The sequence below is a fragment of the Mugil cephalus genome, chromosome 20, assembly GCF_022458985.1.
Source record: "Mugil cephalus isolate CIBA_MC_2020 chromosome 20, CIBA_Mcephalus_1.1, whole genome shotgun sequence".
Lineage (NCBI taxonomy): Eukaryota > Metazoa > Chordata > Actinopteri > Mugiliformes > Mugilidae > Mugil > Mugil cephalus.
The window spans coordinates 92,520-120,188 of NC_061789.1; the positions used below are offsets into that span (position 1 = coordinate 92,520).

At 44.2% G+C, this 27,669-nt stretch overlaps 2 protein-coding genes across 3 annotated transcripts; one reads left to right on the top strand and one right to left on the bottom strand.

Moving 5' to 3' along the window:
• Window positions 1–2,133: 2,133 nt before the first annotated feature.
• Window positions 2,134–14,013, top strand: csf2rb (colony stimulating factor 2 receptor subunit beta). Its single transcript, XM_047571013.1, has 15 exons — window positions 2,134–2,291; window positions 3,022–3,208; window positions 4,592–4,709; window positions 5,862–6,025; window positions 6,105–6,259; window positions 6,853–6,997; window positions 7,321–7,453; window positions 7,528–7,682; window positions 8,220–8,353; window positions 8,440–8,626; window positions 8,716–8,803; window positions 9,044–9,110; window positions 9,190–9,269; window positions 9,347–9,515; window positions 13,086–14,013. The coding sequence occupies exons 2-15, from the start codon at window positions 3,115–3,117 to the stop codon at window positions 13,428–13,430; spliced, it is 2,034 nt and encodes a 677-aa protein (XP_047426969.1). The 5' UTR covers window positions 2,134–2,291; window positions 3,022–3,114; the 3' UTR covers window positions 13,431–14,013.
• Window positions 14,014–16,852: 2,839 nt separating this feature from the next.
• pdgfbb (platelet-derived growth factor beta polypeptide b) lies at window positions 16,853–27,662 on the bottom strand. Of its 2 annotated transcripts, XM_047572772.1 has the most exons (8): window positions 27,243–27,661; window positions 24,668–24,764; window positions 24,390–24,446; window positions 20,544–20,737; window positions 19,560–19,730; window positions 18,547–19,168; window positions 17,834–17,987; window positions 16,853–17,764 (listed from the first exon to the last, which is right to left on the bottom strand). In XM_047572772.1, the coding sequence occupies exons 1-7, from the start codon at window positions 27,306–27,308 to the stop codon at window positions 17,842–17,844; spliced, it is 1,353 nt and encodes a 450-aa protein (XP_047428728.1). In that variant the 5' UTR covers window positions 27,309–27,661; the 3' UTR covers window positions 16,853–17,764; window positions 17,834–17,841. The 2 variants fall into 2 exon arrangements, with proteins under 2 accessions (XP_047428728.1, XP_047428730.1); XM_047572774.1 differs by lacking the exon at window positions 16,853–17,764 and having other exon boundaries at window positions 17,973–18,108; window positions 27,243–27,662.
• Window positions 27,663–27,669: the final 7 nt, after the last annotated feature.

Consider the following 27,669-nt stretch of genomic DNA (forward strand, 5'->3'; position numbering starts at 1 on the left):
GTCTGATTCTGATTCTGATTCTGATTCTGAGTCTGAGTCTGAGTCTGAGTCTGATTCTGATGACCATGAGGCTCAGTCGGTTCTGGACTCTAACCTCCTGTAGCTTTTCTGAGCTCATCAGTTCCTCCTCGTTTCTGAGAATGACCGAGTCTTTCTAGAAGTTTCTATTCTGGTCGTCCTGACTTGTCTGAGGCGTTAACCCCAACAGTTGTGCATCAGCACTCACCACCAGCTGATACCATCTCTCTGCTCTCATAGCTGCAGACGTCCACAAACTCCTCCATAAACTCCTCCACAAACTCTAGAACCTCTAGAAACAGAGGAGTCCGTGAGGACCACATCCTAACAGGGAACCAGAGAGTCCAGTTTAATCCGGATCAAATGTGACACCAAAACATCAGAGGCTGAATGAGGAACAAACTATTTTTGTTCATCATCAACTTTGCTCTGACTGTGTCTGTCAAAGTGTTAAAGATATTTGTTAGGAGGAAGTCTGGGGGCGAGAGATAAAGACAAACAGGAAGGCAGAAAGAAAGAAAGAAAGAAAGAAAGAAAGAAAGAAAGAAAGAAAGAAAGAAAGAAATGAAGACAGACAGAAATACAAAGAGACAGAAAGAAAGATTAGATTAGATGGACTTGATTAAAATCTTATGTTAATCTAATTTAATCTCTAATCAAATATAATATAATCTCGAAGCTCTAATCAAATTCAGTCTAATTTTATCTAATTTAATCTAATCTCATTTTTAATATCTAATCTAATCTATTCTATTCTAATCTAATCTCATCTAAACTATTTTAATCTAATTTTTTCTAATTTAATCTGATCTCATTTCTAATATCTAATCTAAGATATTTTATTCTATGCTAATCTAATCTCATCTAAACTATTTTAATCTAATCTAATCTCTTATCTAATCTAATCTCTTATATAATCTAATCTAATTGAATCTCTAATCTAATCTAATTTTATCTAATCTAATTTCTAATCTAATTTTATCTAATCTAATTTTATCTAATCTAATCTCTAATATAATCTAATCTAATCTCTAATCTAATCTAATTTTATCTAATCTAATCTCTAATCTAATCTAATCTAATCTAATCTAATCTAATCTAATCTAATTGAATCTCTTATCTAATCTAATCTAATCCCTAATCTAATCTAATCTGATCTCTAATCTAATATAATCTAATATAATATAATCTAATTGAATCTCTAATCTAATCTAATCTAATCTAATCTAATCTAATCTAATCTAATCTAATTGAATCTCTTATCTAATCTAATCTAATATAATCTAATATAATATAATATAATTGAATCTCTAATCTAATCTAATCTAATCTAATCTAATCTAATCTAATCTAATCTCTAATCTAATCTAATCTAATCTAATCTCTAATCTAATCTAATCTAATCTAATCTAATCTAGATTACGGTCATGGTCCTGACAGTAATTCTTCTCTGTAATTTTCGTGTTTCTAGTAAAGTGTGAGTCAGACCGTTGACTCATCTCTAGAAGGTTGAAACTAAACTCCAGAACACAGCTTTCAGGTTGGACTCCAACACTTCAGGTTTTCAGACTAAACTGATGCAGCTGAACAGGGTTAAGGTGAGTTTATGTGATAGCTCGTGGTTAAATGCCGTCCTGGACCCGCTACATGATCCGAGGAGGCGTGATGAAAGCATCTTACTCAGTAATGAGAACTCCCACAGTCAGTGAACTGTCTCAGTATTCATGTAAAGTCCTCACAGTTTCTATGTGACTCAATCAGAAGGCTCTGATCTAGTCTAGTCTCTGATCTAAACTATTTAAAATAATCTAACATCTAATCTAATCCTGTTACATTTAATGTGATGATGATATTCTTGTATTATTGTATATTATTGTAGATGATGTTATTCTTGTATTATTGTATATTATTGTAGATGATGTTATTCTTGTATTATTGTATATTATTGTAGATGATGTTGTTCTTGTTTTATCACAGACCAGTTCTCTGTGAACAGTTTGTGGGCAGAGATGTTCTGTGGAAGGATCTTTTATTCACCAGAAAGCAGAAGTGTCCTGTAGCTCTGTTAACATGAACACATGAATGTGTGATAAAGGAGGGCTGAGTGAACATGAGAACAGCTGACTGAGCAGGAAACAACAACAGAGACCGACAGAGGCCAACAGAGGCCGGACCGAAAGAGGGAACTGAACCCAGGAAAGTCCCAGTCACTTCTCCACTCGGTCCCCCACTCACTTCTCATCAGGACGAGGAACGGCAGCGACCATCACAAGGTAACGTCTATCTATCTATCTATCTATCTATCTATCTGTCTGTCTGTCTGTCTGTCTGTCTGTCTGTCTGTCTGTCTATCTGTCTGTCTATCTATCTATCTATCTATCTATCTATCTATCTATCTATCTATCTATCTATCTGTCTGTCTATCTATCTATCTATCTATCTATCTGTCTGTCTGTCTATCTATCTATCATCTTCTATCTTCTATCTATCTATCTATCTATCTATCTATCTATCTATCTATCTTCTATCTATCTTCTGTCTGTCTTCTTCTATCTATCTATCTATCTATCTTCTATCTATCTATCTATCTATCTATCTATCTATCTATCTATCTATCTATCTATCTATCTATCTATCTATCTATCTATCTATCTATCTATCTGTCTGTCTGTCTGTCTGTCTGTCTCAAATCCAGAATGTTTATCACGACTTTGCTCAAACGTATTAAACGTCAGGTTAATTCAAGTTGATTCAAAGATGCCGTTGTGTTAGTGTGTTGTTAGTGTGTAGTTAGTGTGTCGTTAGTGTGTTGTTAGTGTGTTGTTGTGTGTATCACATGTGTCGGGGGAGATAAGCAGCAGCAGGAGGACGTGTGGTCACATCCCACAACAAGAACTCAGTCAGAGCGGAAGAGGCTGCTGCTGTGGTTATGACTCATTTCTTCATTTCTTCATTATTTCTAGTAAATGAACTTCTCCCTCTCTGTCACTGTCTCTCCTTCAGCCCTCCCCCCTCATCACAACAACAGGCTCAGCCAGATCTCTCAGGTCTCTGAGAGGGTGAGAGGGTGAGAGCCGACCTCCCTCCCCAGGAACCATGCCTCTCCTCTGGGCTCTGCTCTGGTCTCTGCAGCCTCGTCTGGTTCTCAGCGTCTCTGATCCTCATCTCTGCACCTTCAGCTCACACAGCGGTAAATATTCACTCATTCATTAAACCTTCACCAACATTCACAGCATTTACCGCACGGTTGTCCACATATTTTTGGCTTGTGAGCTTTTACTACGATCAAAACAAAGTGATCTGCCCACATATTGTTTTAGCCTCGTAGCAAAAGTCATATTTTGACTTGCTGTTACGTTATCAACCAAATACCACTCTCTCTGCTGTACGACAAGGGAGTTTACTGCACATACAAACTGGACAAAGGGTTTCAGAATAAAAGCTCTTTAATGTGCAGCTGCCTTTTTTTTCCAAGGGACCGAAAGTAATTGGACAACGCAGTCAGAGGCTGTTTCATGGGCTGCACGGGCTATTCCCCCATGAATCAATGTTGACTAATGTGCATTGTCCCAATTCAATAAACTAATACTACTAATAATAATTCTTCATCATTTAAGCAGGTAAAATGTCTGGAGTTGATTCCATGTGTGGCTTTTATATTTAGAAGCTGTTGCTGTGAACCCAGAACCTGCAGTCAGTGAATGTTTAACAGGTGTATCAGTATCTACGTCTACAATAAACAGAAGACTTCACGAGACTAAATACAGAGGGTTCACCACAAGGTGTAAACAATCAGTCAGCCTCAAAAACAGGAAGGCCACATCAGACCTTAGACATCAGCCCAGGTCTCGGATGGCATGATCAACCTGGACCAGAATGACGGGAAGAAGAAAGAATGCAGAAGCCTTCAATGCACACTGCACCTTCTGTAAAACATGGTGGTTTCCGTGTGATGCATGGGATATACTTTCAGCTCAAATTCAGCTAAATGCCACAGAGTTTATCGGACAGATGCACAAAGACCCGAAACACCCAACAGATGAAACCCAAGAAGTGGAACATCCTGCAGTATCTGAGTCAGTTACCAGATCTCAACCTGACTGAGCTGCATTTCACTAACTTAAGACTAAACCTAAACCTAAACCTAGGGCAGAAAGACCAGAAAAACCAGTAAGAAGGGAAGACAGCTGCACTAAATCCTGGAAGAGCATCACAAGTAGGAAACCCAGAGTCTGGTGACGCCCATGGGTTCCAGACTTGATGCAGTCATTACCTGCAAAGGATTCTCAACAATACTTCAAAAATGAACCTTTTGTTCATGGTAATGTTCATTTGTCCAATAACTTTTGAGCCCCTGGAATGAGGAGGCTTTGTATAGAAATGGCTTCTATTCCATAACCTTTCACTGGATATGTTTGTTTAACCTCTTGAATTAAACCTCAAAATCTGCTCTTCAACTGCATCTTAGTTGTTTCATGTCAAATCTAATGCGTTGGCATGTACAGGCCAAATCATGAGGACTGTGTCACTGTCTGTATATATAATATATATTATTATGTTCCTCTCTGCTCAGTGTCCCCGTCTCTGGATTCCCTGCACTGCTACAACGACTACGCGTCCCACGTCAGCTGCCGGTGGAGGACACTCAGAAACTCCTCAGCTCAACTGTGGCTGGACGTGATTGATGGCAGGTAACGGTGGAGGTGGAGGTGGATGTTGGTCAAGGTGGATCTGAGCCTCACTCTTCTGCTTTGTTCTGCACTGTGTGTTTGCTGCTAATTCACCTGTTCATACAGCACTATACAAAACTTTGAGGCTGGTGTGGAACAAACGCTGTGAACTCAGAAAACTTTCAGACATGTTAGTGTTAAAAGTTTATTTTCATCAGGAATGAACAGAAAAGATATCTAAATCAAATCAGTATCTTGTGTGGCCCGCCTTTCAAATAGTCCACATGTTGACTCGTCAGTCCAGAAGTTTCTGAGCCCAGTTCCTAAGTTCTGGTCTTGGTCTTGTTTCCATGTCAGAGGGACGGATGTTTGGCTGCAGCTCTTCCATGAAGACCACTTGATGCCTGATGAATTTTACTTTTGTTCGCTCACACTGCATTTTGTAAATTGACAAAAATAACCAATCATTATTTATATATCTGAAAGTATCTTAGTTCACAGCATTTTTCACACCTGCCCAAAACTTTTGCACAGTACAGATATACAGTACAGTGGTGTGAAAAAGTGTTGCCTCCTTCCTGATTTCTCATTTTCTTGCTTGTCACACCTCAATGTTTCAGATCATCAGACAAATTTAAATATAAGACTAAGCTAACACAAGTAAAACACAAAATCTTTAAATGAAGCTTTTAATTAGTAAGTTAAAGAAATCTGAAACATTTACGTGTTACTAACATTCCTGACATCAGGAAGGAACGCTTTTAATCTGTACAACTCTATTTTTATTTTGTGTTTATTTTTTATAGGTGCTTATTCTTTATATTGCACTACTAAGACAGAAGCTACTGCCCAAAAATGTGTCATGTTCTCACATAACGACACTAAAGGATTCTTGATTCTTGAATCGACACATTTACACTAACAGAGACACCATTTCCTCTATTGTTTAATTGTTGACTGTTTTAAATTAAGATCTTTCCCTCACTGGGCCACTTCCATTCATTCTCAGCAGCTTTTATTGTATAGATTGTATTTTGTTGTGTATAGCTGCTGTAGTTTCTATTTTTATTGCTCCAAAGAGCTGATCAACTGTATTTGGTCGTTTTTCACAGTGACAAGAAAATCTTCTTCTTCTTCTTCTTCTTCTTCTTCTTCTTCTTCTTCATCTTCCAGGATGCAGTGTGTCCCTGATCATCCTGTAGACGCTGAATTGTCCAGCTGCAGATTGGACACTAAGAATTTTGCCATCGGGAACAAGCACATTGCGTTCTTCCTGGACAACAAGACGCTGGATGTCTGCTCATCCCAACCCAAGTCTCTGGTTCTGTCTCAGCTCTGTGAGTCCTGATGTCCTGATGCCTTCTCTGTCCCTCTGAGTCCGGCTCGTCTCTTGTTAACCCTCTGTCTGCGTTGCAGTGAGACCCCGTCCTCCCGTCCAACTGACCACGTGGACAGCAGATGATGGAGGCCAGTGGCTGCAGTGGTCCAGCCCGTACCCCCCGTCTTCGTCCCTGAACAGAGTGCTGTCCTACCAGCTCAGCTACAGGATGCTGCATCAGGACGAATGGACGGTAGGGGACAGCTATAGAATCAGGAAGCAGATTTACGTCAAGACATAGATTTCATTTGTACCCAGATATTACCTAACCCCTGAGAGATTACACACAGTGAAGCTGCTCAATGACAGTGGTTGGAAATGTAAAACAGAACTGAGAACTGACTGTGGGAGTGGACATTAGTGGCTCCATTTTGGGTAAAAGTTGTGGACTTCCTGAGTGAATGTTGTAGTTCAACAGTCCCCCTGACGCCTGCTATGAGTCCACTAGGGGACAATGATCAAATGGACCTAAAAGAACTCTTGCTGTTATCACGGTATCAGTGGAAAGCGTCTGTATCTCTGTATCTAGGACAAGATAAAAAGTAGTAGAAGAAGAAGTACTACAGTAGAAAGAGTGATACACAATAAAATAAAACAAATTAAAACTGGTTAAAATATAAACTGTAAACCTGAAATGCCAAGTTAAAGGAGGTAGCAGCTATAGACATGAATTTACAGTATTTTAAAGCAAACTTTAAACCAGCACCTGTATCTGGATCCTGTTCTTGTTGATGTATTTCTCTGAAAGCTCAGTTTAGATGTGGCATCAACACTGTCTCTCTGCAGACTCACAACGTCTCTGACACCAGAGTGAAGCTGGACAGCCGGCGGCTGCTTCCAGGACACAGGTTCACGGCCCGGGTCAGGACCAGGGCCGACGTGGGACAGTGGAGCATCTGGAGTCACCCAGTGACCTGGACCAGTGGAAGAGGTCAGTCATTGTGTATGTGTTGGTCTCTCATCTGTGCATATGATCTAAACTAATCCGGTCTAATCTAATTTTATCTGGTCTAATCTAATGTAATCTAATCTAATCTAATCTAATCTAATCTAATCTAATCTGGTCTAATCTAATCTAATCTAATCTAATCTAATCTAATCTGGTCTAATCTGATCTAATCTAATCTAATCTGATCTAATCTGATCTAATCTAATCTAATCTGATCTAATCTAATCTAATCTAATCTAATCTAATCTAATCTAATCTAATCTAATCTAATCTAAACTAATCTAATCTGGTCTACTCTGATCTAGACGTGGACCAGGTCCCGTCGGTGGACTGTGAGCTGGCTGGAGACGGGGAGGTGATGTGCAGCTGGGACCTGAGCAGAGAGAGGGCTCACTACATTTCCTTCACGCTGATGTGCAGAACCAACGCCACAGCAGCGTAGGTGGAGTCCCAGCTCATTGGTCCAGGTCCTGGTTCCTTCTCTCACGAGTCTGTCTTCATCCCGTCTGCAGGTCCAAGCCGTGCTGCATGAAACCGAGAACACGTCCTGACTCCAGCGGGACGATGCTGAGGTTCAGCTGCTCCCTCAATGTCTCAGAACCAGAACACGTTCTGCTGGACCTGAAGCCGACGCTCCAAACCAAGACCTTTGACCCCAGCAAGAACAGTAAGAGCTAACACCAGATTTTAACCGTTTAAGGGTAAAATTTGACCCATTTCTAAGTTAAAATGTGTAAAAGTGCATTGTCCTTGTTTTTATGATGTTTTAACTATTTTAACACAACCAAATAATTTTTCACCATTTTAATGAATCCTCTAAAAAGGAAGTGGCCTCTGTGGAGTTCAGGGTCAGATATTAACCTGGATCATAGGAAACGTTTAGGTTGATCCGTGGAGCAGATTCACTTTAATTTGCTCTCTTTATTAGATGAAAACCAGATTTAATCCTGTGTTGACATGGAGATGAATGAATAACACGTTAGATATGAGGTGAAGAACAACACAACAGTCTAACAGCTTTCTGACACATGATAATGAAGCAGCACCACCTGGTGGCTGGAGGGAAGCATCACATCATTCATCAGTAAATGGAAAATGCCTGACGTCTTTCCTCACACTGTGGTCTTCTGGTTGTCCTCTCTGGTTGTCCTCTCTGGTTGTCCCCTCTGGTTGTCCTGTCTGGTTTTGTCCTCTGGTTGTCCAGTCCGTCCCCCTCCTCCCCACCAGGTAAATGTGAGTGAGAAAGGGGATGACGTCTGGTTGGTGGAGTGGTCCGAACCCAGGACTTCAACATTCAGATTGTCTTACCAGGTCTGTTACTACAGAACACAGGAGCAGGTGAGTCTGTCTCTGTCCTCTGTCTTTGTCTTTGTCTCTGTCCTCTATCTCTGTCCCTGAATGAAACTCAAACCTTGGTCCTCCAGGGGTCTCTGGTGCTGCTGAACATCTCTGAGGGCTCCACGTCTCTGACCATCCAGGGACGGTCTCTGGTCCCGTCTCAAGTCCACCAGGTCAGGGTCCGGTCTCTGGTGGTCTCAACTGGCCGTGGTTTCAAGTATGAATGTGTCCCCTCAGAGTGGACTGACCCTGTGGAATGGACCTCTAACAGAGGTGAGATCTGATTCTGTTCTGGATCTTCATCATCTTCATCATCTTCATCATCTTCGTCGTCTTCATGTCTCTGTCTTCTGTCCTCTCAGCACCCTCGGTTCTCCTCTACGTCTTCACCGCCATCATCGTGGCCTCGGTCTTCCTCACCCTCTACTGCACCATCCCAGCATGTCAGAGGTACACTTCCAGGTCCTTTAAACTCCTTTTACCCGGTTCTGTCCAGGGGTGTTCCTCAGGGCTCCAGATACATAGCCCGTCCCCCTTCTCATAATCTACATCAGTGATCTGGTCCAACTGTCTCATGACCTCGTCTCCATCTGTATGCACACGTCAAATCCAGTCCTGTTCCCTGTGACCCCTTAGGAAGGTGGTTCTTGTCTCTATTTAAACCTGGTTCTGTTCCCTGTGACCCCTTAGGAAGGTGGTTCTGTGGGTGGACTCGGTTCCTTCTCCAGGAAAAAGTAAAATCCTCTCTGAGATCCGGGTGAGGCTCAACCCTAACACCTTGTTCTTCTTCGTGTTTTCCTTCTTGAACTAACGTGTCCCTCCTCTCCGTGCCCCAGTCGTCCAGCAGCAAGACACTCATCCACACTGAGGACATGTCCATCTGTAAAGTGCAGGAGCTGGACAACATGTCCACATGGTGAGGTTGATCCACACAGGTCGTTCTCCTCAGGACGGAGTAATCCAACCCTAACCCTGAACCCTTCCTCTGTGCAGCTCCTCAGAAGCCTTGCTGTGGTCCAACAGGGACCCAGAGAGGACGAGGACGAGCGTGGACCAGGACGAAGGCTGCTGGAGCTGTGAAAACCTGCCGTCTCCTGCAGAGAAGGTCAGCGGCTCGGACACGTCGTCCATGAGCTTCAGTGGACCATACATCTTCTGTCAGGTCAGAGACATGTCCTCCTCATCGTCACCAAAGAATAGACTCAGAGACATGTCCTCCTCATCTGTCAGGGACAGAGTCCAGAGTTTTTCAGGTGTAGTGTCTGGTTTATTTAACAGGTTTTAATGCCATGTCCAACAGATTTCTTTTCATAAAGGCTAATGTTAGGCTAATGTTAGGCTAACGTTAACCTAACATTAGCCTAATGCTTATAACGTGGACTGCAAAGGGGGCGACTCATTCAGCGCTAACGCTAACGCACAATGAGGAAGAAATAAGGGAGGAAACACAGAGGGTGAGGGTTACTGTGATTAATGAGAGGGTGAGGGTTACTGTGATTAATGAGAGGGTGAGGGTTACTGTGATTAATGAGAGGGTGAGAGTTACTGTGACTCATATGAGAGGGTGAGAGTTACTGTGATTAATGAGAGGGTGAGAGTTACTGTGATTAATGAGAGGGTGAGAGTTACTGTGACTCATATGAGAGGGTGAGAGTTACTGTGATTAATGAGAGGGTGAGAGTTACTGTGACTTACATGAGAGGGTGAGAGTTACTGTGATTAATGAGAGGGTGAGAGTTACTGTGACTTACATGAGAGGGTGAGAGTTACTGATTAATGAAGGTGAGTTACTGTGACTCTGAGAGGGTGGAGTAGATTAATGAGAGGGTGAGGTTACGTGATAAAGAGGGTGAGAGTTACTTGACTCATGAGAGGGTGAGAGTTACTGTGATCGTGAAGGGTGAGTTACTGTGATTCATATGAGGGTGAGGGTTATGATTATAGAGGTAGAGTTACTGTGACTCGTGAGAGGGTGAGAGTTACTGTGTTTATGAGAGGGTAGTTACTGTATTAATGAGAGGGTGAAGTTACTGTGACCTAGAGGTGGTTCTGTATCTATTAAGTGGGTTACTGTGACCCCTGAAGGTGGTCGTGGTACTGTGATTTTGAGAGGGTGAGGTTACTGTGATTAATAGAGGGTGACAGTTACTGGACTCATATGAGAGGTGTGAGGTTACTGTGATTAATGAGAGGGTGAGAGTTACTGTGATCTTCATGGAGGGTAGTAGCTTACTGTGATTAATGAGAGGGTGAGAGTTACTGTGACTTACATGAGAGGGTGAGAGTTACTGTGATCTAATGAGAGGGTGAAGTTACTGTGACTCGTGAGAGGTGGAGAGTTACTGTGATTAATGAGAGGGTGAGAGTTACTGTGACAGATCCTGAGAGGGTGAGAGTTACTGATTAATGAGAGTGGTGAGAGTTACTGTGACTTATGAGAGGGTGAGGTTACTGTGATTAATGAGAGGGATGAGAGTTACTGTGACTAATGAGAGGGTGAGAGTTACTGTGATTAATGAGAGGGTGAGAGTTACTGTGACTTATATGAGAGGGTGAGAGTTACTGTGATTAATGAGAGGGTGAGAGTTACTGTGACTCGTGAGAGGGTGAGAGTTACTGTGATTAATGAGAGGGTGAGAGTTACTGTGACTCGTGAGAGGGTGAGGGTTACTGTGATTAATGAGAGGGTGAGAGTTACTGTGATTAATGAGAGGGTGAGAGTTACTGTGATTATGAGAGGGTGAGGTTACTGTGATTAATGAGAGGGTGAGAGTTACTGTGACTCATATGAGAGGGTGAGAGTTACTGTGACTAATGAGAGGGTGAGAGTTACTGTGATTAATGAGAGGGTGAGAGTTACTGTGATTATGAGAGGGTGAGAGTTACTGTGATTAATGAGAGGGTGAGAGTTACTGTGATTAATGAGAGGGTGAGAGTTACTGTGACTCGTGAGAGGGTGAGGGTTACTGTGATTAATGAGAGGGTGAGAGTTACTGTGACTAATGAGAGGGTGAGAGTTACTGTGATTAATGAGAGGGTGAGAGTTACTGTGACTCGTGAGAGGGTGAGGGTTACTGTGATTAATGAGAGGGTGAGAGTTACTGTGACTCATATGAGAGGGTGAGAGTTACTGTGACTCGTGAGAGGGTGAGAGTTACTGTGACTCATATGAGAGGGTGAGGGTTACTGATTAATGAGAGGGTGAGAGTTACTGTGACTCGTGAGAGGGTGAGAGTTACTGTGATTAATGAGAGGGTGAGAGTTACTGTGACTCGTGAATGAGGTTTAGAGGGTATACTGTGATTAATGAGAGGGTGAGAGTTACTGTGACTCGTGAGAGGGTGAGAGTTACTGTGATTAATGAGAGGGTGAGAGTTACTGTGACTCATATGAGAGGGTGAGAGTTACTGTGACTCGTGAGAGGGTGAGAGTTACTGTGATTAATGAGAGGGTGAGAGTTACTGTGATTAATGAGAGGGTGAGAGTTACTGTGACTCGTGAGAGGGTGAGGGTTACTGTGATTAATGAGAGGTTGAGGGTTACTGTGACTCGTGAGAGGGTGAGGGTTACTGTGATTAATGAGAGGGTGAGAGTTACTGTGACTAATGAGAGGGTGAGAGTTACTGTGACTCGTGAGAGGGTGAGAGTTACTGTGATTAATGAGAGGGTGAGGGTTACTGTGATTAATGAGAGGGTGAGAGTTACTGTGACTCGTGAGAGGGTGAGAGTTACTGTGATTAATGAGAGGGTGAGAGTTACTGTGACTCATATGAGAGGGTGAGAGTTACTGTGACTCGTGAGAGGGTGAGAGTTACTGATTAATGAGAGGGTGAGAGTTACTATGATTAATGAGCGGGTGAGGGTTACTGTGATTAATGAGAGGGTGAGAGTTACTGATTAATGAGAGGGTGAGAGTTACTGTGACTCATATGAGAGGGTGAGGGTTACTGATTAATGAGAGGGTGAGGGTTACTGTGACTCGTGAGAGGGTGAGGGTTACTGATTAATGAGAGGGTGAGAGTTACTGATTAATGAGAGGGTGAGAGTTACTGTGACTCATATGAGAGGGTGAGAGTTACTGATTAATGAGACGGTGAGAGTTACTGTGACTCATATGAGAGGGTGAGGGTTACTGTGACTCGTGAGAGGGTGAGGGTTACTATGATTAATGAGCGGGTGAGGGTTACTGTGATTAATGAGAGGGTGAGAGTTACTGATTAATGAGAGGGTGAGAGTTACTGTGACTGATATGAGAGGGTGAGAGTTACTGTGATTAATGAGAGGGTGAGGGTTACTATGATTAATGAGCGGGTGAGGGTTACTGTGATTAATGAGAGGGTGAGAGTTACTGATTAATGAGAGGGTGAGAGTTACTGTGACTCATATGAGAGGGTGAGAGTTACTGTGATTAATGAGAGGGTGAGGGTTACTGTGACTCGTGAGAGGGTGAGAGTTACTGTGATTAATGTTTGACATATGAGAAGCTGAATAAAAACTTCCTCTTCTTCGTGTTGGTGCTGAAGTACAGAAGAAACGAAACGCTTCACATCAGACTCTCGTCTCTGTTCTGTCCTGTTCTGGTGTTTCCTGTCCTCCTCTTCTATGTCTCTAACGTCCCCAGGGACCATGCGTTTTGAATAAAACTGAGACGAGAGAAGCTAAGCTAACTAGCTGCAGTAATAATAAATAATAAATACTAACGCTAGCACGTCCTCTCTGTGTCCTCTGATAGTCTGCAGAGACGTCCTCAGGCTCCGCAGAGGAGACAAGGACACAGGATAGAGACGGGGGTGATGTCCCACTGAACCTGGTTCTGTTTGGTGAAGGCTACGTCTGTCTGCCCAGCCTCACCACCACCAGGTCCACTCAGGACCTCACATGTCACGGTCAAGACCACTCGACCCGGCTGGACCCCAAGCCAGACCCCCAGCTGGAACCTGAACGGGACCCTGAGCCGGACCGCGACCAACCCCCAGACTACTACTCAGGACCTTTCCCCTCCTGGCCTCCAGGGGGAAGCATTCAGGCTTCAGGGTACTGCCAGCTCCCTGCAGCCTTCATGAGAGCAGCCCCCTGAGCCCAGACCTGGTTCCTCCTCCTGGTTCCTCCCCCTGAGCCCAGACCTGGTTCCTCCTCCTGGTTCTTCCCCCTGAGCCCAGACCTGGTTCCTCCTCCTGAGCCCAGACCTGGTTCCTCCTCCTGGTTCCTCCCCCTGAGCCCAGACCTGGTTCCTCCTCCTGGTTCCTCCTCCTGAGCCCAGACCTGGTTCCTCCTCCTGGTTCCTCCTCCTGACCACAAACTCTGAAGAATTGTGTCGAAATCTGCTTCTCTCATGACTTCCTCATGTTCCTACATCATCACTGACTCAACGATCAGTATCTTTCAGAGGAAACATTTGTCTGACGCACTCATTATGAGACCTGGCTGAAGTGTAGATATATAGATATACAGATATAGATATACAGATATAGATATACAGATATAGATATACAGATATAGATGCACTACCTGGCCAAAAGAAAAGTCACCAACAATGTGTGGTTTTCTGTTCAGTCCCAGTCCTTTGAGTTCCCTTCACATTGTCCATGGTGTGAAATGTTTTCCTTCCACTATTAAACACAGCCCTGAGTTCTACTGCTGCTTTTCTTCCAAACGTTTCTCCATCAATCAGGATTTATTTCTTCCTGGTAGAACATGGTTCTCCACTATCCTTCCAGTCTGGAATAAAGGTCTTAAGCCAGTTTTAGTAGTTTCTAGATGTTTCCTCTGCTTGATGCAGCCAATGATTTGACCCTTCTCCACCAGAGAAGCTTCTCATTGCATCAGTTGGTTAAATAACTTGTTGAACTAATGATCCACCAGGAGGCGCTGGACTATGAGTTCAGTTAAGTCCAAATGGAGACTTTGTTTTTGGCCGGACAGTGTATATAGATGTATGAAAATATAGATGTGTAGATAGAGATATAAATATAGAGATGTACAGATGTAGAGAAATATAAATATAGATATATGTATATATAGATACATAGAGATATAAATGTATAGATCCACAGATGTAGAGATATATAGAGGTATAAATATAGACATGTATAGATGTGCATAGATGTGCTTCACTGTGTGTCTGGGCTCAATCAATGGTCCAAACTGAAAATCCTGAGAATGTTTTAAGACTCTCTGTAGTTTACCAACGTCTGTTACAAACTATCCCAATTATTCAAACTGTTTTTTATTGACAAACTAGAAATAAATGCTTGTTCTGTGTAAATGTGTCTGCCTATTGTTATTATTCATAACGAATAATTTGGTCAGAACCTTTAGTTTAGTCCTTAAACCAAGTTGTGTTTTGTTGAGTCAGAGCAGCGTCCTGGCCTCTAGTGGCTGAAATAAGAACTACAACAACATGGAAATAGTTTCATAAGGAGGAGTGACTTGATCCATGTGGATCCGTTTAAATACCTGATCAGAACAGGGTGGGGGTCATAATGTTGTGGCTGATGTGAATGTGATGAGCTCAGCCTCAGGTTTCAGGTCATGCGGAGGTTCAGTCTGTTCAGCTACTGTAAATATACGAGGAGGAACCCCCCCACACATATGGATCCACTTTATCTCCATTTATCTCCACATCTGTTCAACCTGAACCTGAACCTGAACCTGAACTCAGTCTGATCCTGATCCTGATCCTGATCCTGATCCTGATCCTGAACCTGATCCTGAACCTGAACCTGAACCTGAACCTGAACCTGATCCTGAACCTGAACCTGAACCTGAACTCAGTATCCTGTCTGTCTATCTATCCTGTTGATCTTACCGTGACCTTAACTTGTGTGTCTTTACCTGTCTGTCTGATCCTAACCTTCTGAACTGAACCTGTGATCTGATTATCCTGTCTGTCTGACTAACTATCCTGATGTGTCTGCTGACCTGTCTGTAACTGAACCTGTGTCTTTACCTGTGTGTCTCTACCTGTGTGTATTTACCCGTGTGTCTCTAGCTGTGTGTCTCTACCTGTGTGTCTTTACCTGTGTGTCTCTACCTGTGTGTATTAACCTGTGTGTCTCTAGCTGTGTGTCTCTACCTGTGTGTCTCTACCTGTGTGTATTTACCTGTGTGTATTTACCTGTGTGTCTCTACCTGTGTGTCTCTACCTGTGTGTATTTACCTGTGTGTCTCTACTTGTGTGTCTCTACCTGTGTGTCTCTACCTGTGTGTATTTACCTGTGTGTCTCTACCTGTGTGTCTCTACCTGTGTGTCTCTACCTGTGTGTATTTACCTGTGTGTCTCTACCTGTGTGTATTTACCTGTGTGTATTTAGCTGTGTGTCTCTACCTGCGTGTCTCTACCTGTATGTATTTACCTGTGTGTCTCTACCTGTATGTATTTACCTGTGTGTCTCTACCTGTGTGTATTTACCTGTGTGTATTTACCTGTGTGTATTTACCTGTGTGTCTCTACCTGTATATCTGATCCTGATCCTGATCCTGAACCTGAACCTGATTTACCTGTGTGTATTTACCTGTGTGTCTCTACCTGTATATCTGATCCTGATCCTGATCCTGAACCTGAACCTGATTTACCTGTATGTATTTACCTGTGTGTATTTACCTGTGTGTATTTACCTTCGTGTATTAACCTGTGTGTCTCTACTTGTGTCTCTACCTGTGTGTATTTACCTGTGTGTCTCTACCTGTATGTATTTACCTGTGTGTATTTACCTGTGTGTCTCTACTTGTGTGTATTTACCTGTGTGTCTCTACCTGTGTGTATTTACCTGTGTGTATTTACCTGTGTTTCTCTACCTGTGTCATGTCTACCAACCTACCTTTGGGAAGACCCAAAGGTAAAGTCCTAAACTTGTGTTACGATGTCCCTGCTTTATCTGATCATGTTCATACATCTTTTATTGAAGTTGTTCCTAAGTTTTAATCTGAAGGTTTTCACATCCTCCCTGGATCAGAGGTGGTCTCAGTCCTCTGTGGAGACTCCTGGTTGTTGTGTCTTTGTTTGAAGCTGAAGGAGGTGGACACCCAGAGGAAGGACTCCCACCTCCATGATGAATGTCGAGCTGTTCTGCTGTTGACAAGTCGAGGGTCTGTGTGAGACCTGAATCCAGCTGCTCCACAGTGAACCTCTGGTGGATTCCACACTGACAGGGACCAGGTTCGTCTTGGCTCCTTCGCTGGTAGCTGAGCACATGTTTGCTGAGTCGGGGGCTTTGCAGCCAAGACTCAAACTAACTACAAACACAGTGTTTGCCAGAGTTCACCTCAGCTCATCAGCCCCCACCCCAGCGTCTCCCAGTCTATAGTCAGAGACAACAAGAGGCAACGTCTCTGTCTCTACCTAGGGCTGGACTCATGTCCACATGACGTCTCTGGAACTATGGAGGTCCACATCTTTAAACACTGAGTGATCTTTAATGTCGTAGAGTTGGTCCCAGTAGGAACATCCAAGAGCTAGCATGCTATCACGCTAACATGGAATAAAAACACAAGTCGGAGCAGATTGTCGAACGTTAGATTCTTACATCAAAATATCAAAGTTATCACAAAACTTTTCCACCACGTCCCAAAGAAACAGAAGTAAGTAACAGTTGTGAGTTGGTGTGAAGAAGAAGAAGAAGAGAAAGAAGAAGAGGAAGAAGAAGAGGAAGAAGAAGAGGAAGAAGAAGAAGAAGAAGAAAAAGAAGAAGAAGAAGAAGAAGAAGAAGAGCACTCGTTTCTCAATAACTTAAGAAGAACATTGGAAATATCATCGTTATAAGTGGCTCCTGGTTCTCTTTAGTTTCCTGTTTCTATAAAACTTCTACGGAATGAGTGGAAGGAGTTGTGGTCATAACTCGACACTGAGACCTGACCCTAAACAGAAACTCCACTTCTTTGTTTTTAGAAACGTCCAGTTGTTCGTTAAATAGTTTGGTTCATAAAATGGAAACTCTTGTTCTTCTTTGACCTAAACAAAGGGAAACATCTGGAGTTATTTGTAGGTTATTATTGTGTTGTGTTACTGGTCCGACCCCTTCAGATCAAACTGGACTGAATGTGGTCCCTGAACTAGAATGAGTTGGACCCCCCTGGTCTAAAGAGAACCATCAGGAAACAGGTTCAGAAATAAATAAGAAACACAGCGCTGTCCTCTGATGCCGTCTGTCCAGAGTCAACAGCTGAGGCCAGGGTGCTTTAATGAGCTCTGATGATATCACACGTTGTCTCCAAACATCGTCCCTTTAAAGAAGCTCCGCCCTCCACGGACTCGGTTTAAGTGCAGGTTTGAGTCTCTGCTGATATCTAAACCCGGGTCCAGGTGGAGTGTCGTCCACAGTGTCCTCCACACACCACTCGGCCTTCCCGAGTCCTCTGAGACGGCCGGCCTCCAGGTTACAGGTTCATCATTAGTAGTGTTACTGGGGGGATCTGGAGGAGGAGGAGGCAGATGTTCAGACACAGACTCAGCGTTTCCCCGTCTGAATGTGAAGGACTCACCTGGTGGTCTACATCATCAGCATCGCCCTCATCGCTGCCTTGCTGATCCGTTTACGGTTCTTCATCATCCGTCTCCTGGTCAGGTTTGGACGAAGAGACGGAGGCCGTGTGGTGGTGGTGGTGGTGGTGGTGGTGGTGGTGGACGTCGTCCTGGCTGTCATTCAGATAAAAAGATGAGACATCAGTCCTGTTCTCAGGGACTAGTTCTACCTTCTGCCTGGGACCTGGTCCTGTGGTTTCCCCCTACGTCTGACTAGTCACCAATAACTAAGGACCTGTCAGTATTCAAACCAGATGAACACATTAATATCAACAGCTACATTGATGTAATGCCATTATAAATATATAGTACTGTCATGTACTGTTTATCTTCCTTCCCTCAGGTCCATGTATTAACTGCTCATGCTGAATGGAGGCACTGATTGGTTGGAGTCTTGTCATGTGACCTGTCCTCTAAAGGTGAAGCTCTTCGTTTCGTTTCGTTGCTCTTGTGCAGTGACAATAAATTATGATTCCGATCCTAAATCTCAGAGAGTCTGGTTCTCTCTGGACCAGGTTTATCTCAGGATCTCTGTGGTACCAGGACCAGGGTTCAGATAATTTATGGTTTAATCTTTACTAATAACAGACATGGACGATTCACAGACGACCTCCGACCAGAGGACCAGACTAAACTAGTCCCTGATTCATAACAGTCTTTCCTCATCTCTTACCTGGTGTTGTTGTTTGCAGATGGTGGACATGTGTCCCTCCGTCTGTCTCCGTCTCTTTCAGTCTATCCTCATCTTCTCGTTTCATTTGCTTCAGTGTCTCCTCTTGGTCCAACCTCCAGTTGAGGACCAGGACCTCCTTCCTGTCCTCCTTCCTCTGTGATGACCTCTGGTCCTCTGGAGTCTCGTTGTCTCTGCGTCTGGACGGGGGTCGAGGTTCTGGGTTTGGTTCTTTGGTTGGTCTGAACCTGATGGTGTCCTCTGTGGACATGAACCTGGTCTGAGGTTGTGGAGTGACCCGCTGAGAGGAACCATCCTGGGACAGAACCAGTGTTGCTGTGTCCACCTCGTTCATGTCCCCCTCGGTCCTGTTGAGCAGGACGTCAGTGGTTCTGTTCTTGGCTCGGACTGTCCTGTCCTCCTGGACCTCAGATCCGTCTCTAGTCCCTAGAAGTGTGCTGGCATTATGAGCCCAGTGTGGACCAAAGCCCACCCCGTCCTCCCCGTCTCCGGGCTGAGAGAAGGTGTCTCCTCTGGAGCTCCAGTGCAGATCGTCCAGGTGGACCCTCTGGTTCCGCTTCAGCTCGTCCCACTGGTGGAGCTCGTCCTTGGACTGAACCTTGACCTGGACGGCAGAAAGAAGACGGAGGCTGAGAATCCAGGATGGATCAAATCTTCTAGACTCTGGGACAAGTTTGACCCGGGACCTGGATTGATGTGTCATCTGGTTATCAGAGGTTACCAGAGGACCCAGACTAAACTCGTCCCTCTAGAGAACTGGACTAAACGTCCCTCCTAACTCAGAGGTGCTGGTATTAAACTGGTCCAGGGTGTATTTTCGTATTTCATAGAGTTTAGTTTATTCGTACGTCCTCATAGTGATGCAGGCCCAGTCATAAACCAGAGTCTGGACAGACGTGTCTCTGTAGGACATACAGGACATAGTGGACACAGTGGACACACAGGACACAGGGGACACAGGGGACACAGTGGACATGTTTTAAGGACGGTCCTACCTGTCCAGGCGTGTGTCCGTGGATCAGCGTCTGGTTTCGATGGTGTCTCCGTGGTGTCTTCTTCCTGGACGGTGGAGGACGTGGTTGACATCTACAGTCCACGTGGTCCAGCACCGCCACCACGGCCTTGGTGTACGTCGGCCGCTTGTTGTTGTACTCGATCTTCATGACCTGGAGTTTTGGAGACGAGGACGAGGTGCGTTGTTAGCATCTTATTAGCATTTTGTTAACATGTGCTTGTTTTATTTATTATTTTTATAAACTTTATTAATAAATACCATCCAGTGTAATGACAACCACAAGGGGGCAACAAACATTTCAGAGCTAATATTTCAGAACATCTTAATAGACAAATACGTCTTCAGAGTCTCTTTCATACTAGTGGAATGTCTCATAGTTTGATGGGGAGGAGTGGTTTTAGATTAGTGTGTTTACATTTATAGATATGATATGTGTCTAAATGTATAATCACATTAATGACACACAATAGTTTCTTTTGGCAGGTGAATAATCAGTGAAGCCAAACAATATATGTTTAAAGCAAAAGGAAAAATGTGGTTCAGTACAAGTAGAAGAAGTTGTAGAAATCTTCCTGTAATTTAGAGGAAAAGGGACAAGAGCAGAATAAATGAAGACGTCTTCACAGAAACAGACGTTTACATTTAGATCTTCTTTTCTAATCACTGTAGTTAACCTTCGAATTATTTTCAAAGATCCTGTTTTGACCTTATTATTTCTCCTATATCTGGCAGGTAAGTTCCAAATGTGTTCCCAGTCCAAGTTCTTAATATAGTTGATCTGACTTGTTTCTGAAGTATTGAGCAGATACGACGGGTTCTGTTGAGGAGGAACTAACTGGACCAATTAAACTGTGGTTGGATTCTGTCCTGAACGTTTAAATAACATAATTCCTCCTGGTTACAGGAACTGACGAACCGAGGGTATGTTGTGGATACAGTGATAAGGAAGCGTGTGCTGGCTTACCTGTAGGTATCTGGTGTGTGTGATGACGGGGACACACTGCAGACTCTTGGTGTTGCAGCATCCGGAGCAACGTTGCACCTCCACGCAGGGCGGCCATAGGAGAAAGTGGGCGTTGCTGCGGTCCAGCATGGCCCTGGTCACCTCCACCACCTCGGTCCGGACTTTACACAGAGCCTGCTGGGCCGGCTGAGCATCTGGGGGTTAGCATCAGCATTATTAGCATTAGCATCTAGAGGGCACTTTTAGTAAAAGACAACTGTAAACTAGTTCCAGATGTTTCCCTTTTGTTTGGGCCAAAGAAGAACATTATGGAAGTGTTTCTATTGAATGAACTAAAGAAAAAGAATTGGAGTTCTGTTGAGTTCCAGGTCTTGGTGTTGTCTCATGTTCACAATTCTAAATGTAAAACTGTGTGAACCTGAGGAATAACAGATACTTCTTCGATGTAATGTTTGAACTGCCATGGACCACATTAGACTCTCTGGGGGCCACTTTTGGCCTGTAGGCCGTATGATGGACACCTGTGCTTTAATGGCGTCATGGTCTCCAGATATGAAGAGAATAGACTCTGTTTGATTTTTATTTCAGTCATCCTGGTCACAGTTTAACTCCAGAAACAACAGAGCAGCAATAATATGAACACTTCTCTACTCAGGCGTCATTGTGTTTATCTCTCAGTCAAACGTGAGAGGATTTAATAAATAAATATTTCACCATTCCTTTAGACCAGTGAGTTTTACAAGAAGATATCTGGATCAAGCATACTAAACATGTCTCATCAATCCAGGAAGTTAATAAAATGCTGATGGATTTATTTGGAGCTGGTTGACACTGTGGAAGCAATAGAAGATATTTATCAGTGTATTCAATAAGGAAAACGTGGGGATATTCCATATGATGTCCTGGTCCAGGTGGTGGGGAACCATCAGTGATAGTTCAACGTTTTAAGCTTCAAAGACATTTTAGGACACAATATCAGACTGTGGCCAACTTTGAGGCTGAGTTACACCATTTATTGGAGCATTGTGGTTTTAGGACAGTGTTGGATGACATGCTCTGGGACAGGTTAATAATGACGCCGTACAGCGCCACCTGCAGGAAGAAGCACCACCGCTGACTTTCTCTGGAGACAAGGTATGGAGATGGCTGCTAACAATGCCAAAGATATTCCGAAATGAAATGGGATGTGACAGTCAGGAGGGGCTCAGCAAGCGGAATGTGATGGGAGACACTATCCAAATGATTACACATTTAAGGGTGCCTGCTTATAACAAAAAAAGGACATTTAGTTAAGAAAATGCAGAAGTTCAAAGGGTGATGGGAAGCTCCACGGACTCAGGCAGCCACCTGGAAGAAGGAGGAGAGGAGGCAGTATGTTCTTACAACATGTCAGAGATGGAAGCAGATGAGGAACCCCCTGAACCAGGGGGCAGGATGTTACGTTTGAGATTGATTTAGAGACCAGTTTTCAAGGTGGGCATCTCCTATTGTTCCTGTGCTGAAGGACAGACTTACAGGGAAGGTGAACCAGGTCTCCAAGCTGGAGGACTAGCTGTTGTCCCGGGGGGAGGACCTGTTCATGATGCTGACAGGGCGTAAGCTATTCACAAAGCTGGACATGAGCCAAGCTTATCAGCAGCTGCTGCTCGATGAGGACGTCACTGTCAACACTCACGAGGGATTGTTCAGATACAATTGCCTAGTGTTTGGTGTGGCGTCCACCTCTCACTCTACAAGCTACTTCACAGTGACATTAAAGGGCAGTGGTGTAAAGAGCAAGAGGAGACTTTCAAGGAAGTTAAAGGGCTCGTTCTTGTTCACTATGACCCAGTCAAGGAAATAACCCTTTCAAGTGATGCTTCACCCTGTGGAGTAGGGGCAGTTCTTTCACATGTGATGGAGGATGGGTCAGAGAAGCCTATTGGCTTTGGTTCATGCACCTTAACAGCACCAGAGAAGGGGTATTCACAGGCAGATGCTTTTGATGTCAAGCGCTTCCATCAGTACCTGTACAGTCGGGCTTTCACAGACATCAGAGACCACAAAGCACTCATGAATCTGTTCGGTGAGACCAGATGTATCCCACTGCAAGTATACTAGACACAGTACACTACACCTGTGAAAGCAACCCAGATCAAACAGTGGACAGAGAGGGACTTGGTTCTGTCCCAAGACTTTTCTCTTATAAGGCTGGCCTAGTGCTGTGGAAGGAGAGGAACAGAGGCCTTATACTAAATGTAAAACAGAGCTGAGTCTGCAGGATGGCTGCATTTCCTGTGGTGCGAAGAAATCCATGAGACACATTGAGGCGTGTCCCAGATGAAAAGTCTTGCAAGATCCTACGTCTGGTGACCAAAAATGGACCAGGATCTGGAGGGCAAGGTAAAAGCATGCACTCAGTGTCAGACCAATCAGAGCATGCCTCAGTCAGACCCTATGCATTGATGGGAGTGGCCAGACCGTCCATGGTCTAGGCTGCATTTGGACTTTTCCCTTTCAGTTTTACGAGGCAGATATTTCATATAATGGTGGATCCACACTCAAAATGGACAGAAGCTCACATCATGAGTAACATCAGCCCCCATGACAAGAGACAAACTCAGGCTTTTTGCAGTCCACGGGTTGCATGACACTCTGGTAATTGACAATGGCTCGACATTTACCAGTGAGCTGTTCATTGAATTCATGCAACAAAATGGCATTCATCACATCCTGACAGCTCCTTTCCACCCAGCCTCAAACGGCCTGGCAGAGTGGGCTGTTCAAACAGTCAAAAAGGGGCTGAGGATGACAGAAGGCTCTCGTCTTAATATCGCCTCACACCACAGACCACTACAGGACACACTCCAACAGAGATGGTGTTGAGGCGTAGGCCCAAGGTTAGGTTGGATCGGCTGCACCGAAAACATGAAAACAAAAGTGGGGAGGAAGCAGGAAAAGCAGAAAGAGAAACATGACCAACAAGAAAGCACAGAGCACTGCAGTTAAATCTGGAGATGCAGAGGCTAAGATCAACAACAGCAAATCTCAACCATCTATAAGGAAAGCAAAGCACACCCATGACCCAAACAACACCAGGAATATGTGGCACGGAAACACAAACTACAAGGAAACCCGAGCTCGCTGCCAGGATGACACTGACTTCTTAAATGACCTCAACAACTTTTTGGCAGGTTCACTGAACACCACCGCAGGAAGGAAAACAGCACCACAGGAGGATGAGCAAGCACTGCAGCTTGAAAGAGCTGATATCCACAGGACCCTGAAAACAATAAACCTCAATAAGGCGGCAGGGCCAGACAACATTCCCAGGAAAGTACTCAGGCCACGGTTCATTTTTAACACCTCCCTGTACCACTGTACCTCCATGCTTCAAGCAGGCCACTATCAAACCAGTCCTCAATAACCGGTCTAAAGAGCGGTCGCCCTCTAGCCCCTGTAGTGGCCTTCAACACCATCTTGTGCAACGTCTGTGACAGGCCTCCTCCTCAGTCATCCATCCCGAGCCCGTTACTCTTCAAACTGACGACACATGACTGAGTTTCCAGGTCGATTTCATTTACTCCAAGTATGGTTTCTGTCATTTTGATGAATGTTCAAGTGCCATTATTTGGATACGTTTTGTTTTAGTTCGTTATGTGAAGCTACACAAACAACAGAGAGTTGTCAAAACCGTTTTTAACAATGAGTTCAGTGTATAATCCAACATTTCTTTGTAGCTCTTGGTGTTATTCTGTTTCTAGATCTGGACTAGTCTCAGGTTTGACCCAGATACTCTTCTCTTTTTATTCTGCCTACTGGATCTGGGCCAGTCTCGTATAGTGAAGGAGGTCTGGTCCAACTTACTCAGGCTTCGTGGCGTTCTGTGACCTCCGTTGGCTGCAGACGCCTCGTCTTCCTCGTCTGAAACAGAAATAGATTCACGTAAACCAAGTGTCAGTTAAATAAAGGATCTGGTTCACGGAGGCCTTCTAGCGCCCTCTACGTCTTCAGAGAGGAAACACAGCTCAACTTCACCAGTAGCTTCTAAACTCATTACATTCCATCGATCCATCAGGTCTAAGAAGCTTTAAAGTGAGGGAAGAGGAGGTGGATGGAGGCTCCCTTCACATTCAGTCCTTTACCTGTGGAGTCTGAGAGGAGCAGCAGCTGGAGGTCTTCTATGGAGGAGATGGGGTTGTTTCGAACCAGCTCCACCAGGGCTGCAGGAAGAACTTCCCCCTGAGACACAAAACCACATCCAGCTCAGTACCAACACTAGTCCTCTTCCACCCTGGGTCTACCGGGGCAAGGACCTCTATAGACCTGGATCCAGAGTCCCAAGACTGATATGAACTTATATGATTAGGAGGAGGACAGGAGGACAGGAGGAGGAGGAGGATGAAGGAGTAGGAGGAAGAGGACAATGGCCTCTAAGATCCGAGTGAATGACGACTCATCTGCAAACATTTAGGGGTCAAAGGATCAAGGAAGGAGTCAGGAAGTGGGGGAAGGAGAGAAGGAGGAGGAGGAGGAATAATAGACGGAGGATCATTAAGTCTAATCTAATATGTCATATAAGTCATATTTTAGGAAAACAGGAACAAAGTCTTTTAGCAACTCGTTGGGGTTTTTACTGGATCTGAACCATTCATGAGGGGACACATTTAAATCTGAAGGAAGAGGACGTTCATGAGGGGACACATTGTTTGTCTCTGACGTGTCCACGGACCCTGAGGACTCATCATCACCGTTTCCTCCCGCAGACCTGGACCAGAGGATGTGAGCAGGAATAAACACTTCAGGCCTGATCCACCAAACAGATGCAGGCTGGCCGCCACAACATTAGGAACACCCCGAGAGACAGAGGCTGGACTGGTTCTGATAGACCTGGTTTGGGTAGATCTGGTCTGGAGGACCTCATGTCTTGCCTAAGGCTACATACTCTACTATTACTCTGTTAAAAGGTCAGAGCAAAGGTTCTGTAGGATGTGGGGGACCTGTTTAGTTTCAAAGACCATATGTTCCAACATTTATTACTGTTATTATTACTAATTAATTAGAACAAATGTGAACGTGTCTCAGTTTGTCCAAGTAGCGTTAGCGTTAGCACCAGCTGATCCGGTAGTGACAGGCAGCAGAACCATCCCATAAAGATGGAAGACGCTAAACAGCACGTTGGTCCTCTCCATGGGACATTTGAGGACAAAGACACCCAAGAGGGACCAGTGGAGACACATAAAGTATCATCACACTCTGCAGGAAGGAGTTTTCTTTCCAGCTTCAAATAGCACATGAACCAAGCCAAGCATACGTTAGTCGGGGATTCTGCTAGCACTTGGGCTAACGCGGCTAACAGCTGGAGACAAACCAAGACAAACCAAGACAAAGACAAGCTGCCAATGCTGCTGCTAATATGTGTCCACTCCTGCAGCCACTGTTCACTGGGAGACACTGTTCTCAATAAGAAGCGTCAGCTCTCCTCTGGTTGGACAATGTCCACAAGCTAGTTTGTCTCCGTAGCAACAGGGACACATTCATGAGGACACATGGTGGACAAAGAAAGACGTTCAGTGCAGATATATTCTCTTCTTCCTGGAATCTGTTCATCATCAATGAAACAAATAAATGGAGATTAAACATGGAGGAGATTTAATCTGATTAATCTGAATTAATCCACATCAACCCTCAGATTAATCTGATTAAATAATTTGAAAACCTTTTTCTCCAAATATCAGTGTCATACTGTGACCCCTCCAGAGTCCGTCCTGTGCATCTGTCAATACTTGAAAACCAATAAAAAGAACTTGAAAAGTCCAGGACCTGGAGGCGTCTGTGAAGATCCTGGTTCTGCTCCAGTCTTCAAGAATCTGTGGCCCGACTCATTTATGTCGAATTAATAGATCTCAGATTAAAGAAGATCAGATAAACGTCTGGACCCGTCAGAACCAAGAAGTCTTTACTGATCCACAACCTGCAGAGATGGGTCTAACCGGACCACAACGGATCCAGATCTGGTTCTGATCTGAGTCAACAGGAGCTTGATTCATAAACTTATGAATATATGTATTTATTAAATGGACTAGACCTGGGGGGGTCCAATTCATTCTAGTTCAGGGGACCGGATCAGTAACACAAGACAATAATAGCCAATAAATAAATAACAATTAACTAACAATTAAATAAATAACATTAGTTTTAGTTCAAAGAAGAACAAGGGAATTAGGAGAATGTTTATATTTAATAAAATTTGCTTTAAATTAAACTTTCTTAATAAAGAAAGTAGTGGTTTTTATTACCACTGGCTGCAGGTACAACACACCTCACTGTGTATGTGAATAATAAAGTCTCATCTGAATAACCAGTGTAATCCGGGCTCTAGTCCTTGTCTGACTAGTCCCGGGTCTAGTCCAGGTCTGACTAGTCTCAGCTCTAGTCCTGGTCTGACTAGTCCCGGGTCTAGTCCAGGTCTGACTAGTCCCGGCTCTAGTCCTGGTCTCATTGTTGTGTTGTCTCTGAATAAACCAGTGGATAAATTAGAGATTATTTATTAGTCAATTTCATTGATTAATTTTCTGTTTAATTTTCTCACTTTGTAAATTCATGCCGTGGACCAGGGTAGACCCTCTGGTGGGCCGCTCTTGGCCCACGGACCGTAGGTTTGACACCTGTCGATAAAATCAACAATCAACGCGCTGATCGATCATCGTCTGGACTCACCTGGGACTCGCCGAAGCGCAGCGTCGTCGCCAGGAGCGCAAACAGGAGCCGGACCCAGGAGCGCATGTTGCCTTCCAGCCTCGAGGCTCCTCCACGGGACCGGGCATTTATGGAGGACCGGAGGGGCCCCCGGTCCTCAGAGACACTGTCCCCAAACCAGAGGACGACTGGGAGAAAGCTGCGTAAAATCCTCCGAGGATGAGAGCGTGTCCAGAAACAGATCCAGAACTAGAACCAGATCCAGATCCAGACCCAGGACTCTAAAAGTTATTCTTTAAGTCCATGAGAGGAACTCACCCAGAGACAAAGACCCGGAGAAACATTTAAACCCTGTAACTGTGGACTCAGTCTCTAGCGTGTCCTCGTCTTCTTCCAAGGAGTCTTATCAGAGTCGGAGCCGAGCAGCGCCGCCTGGACCGGACTGATT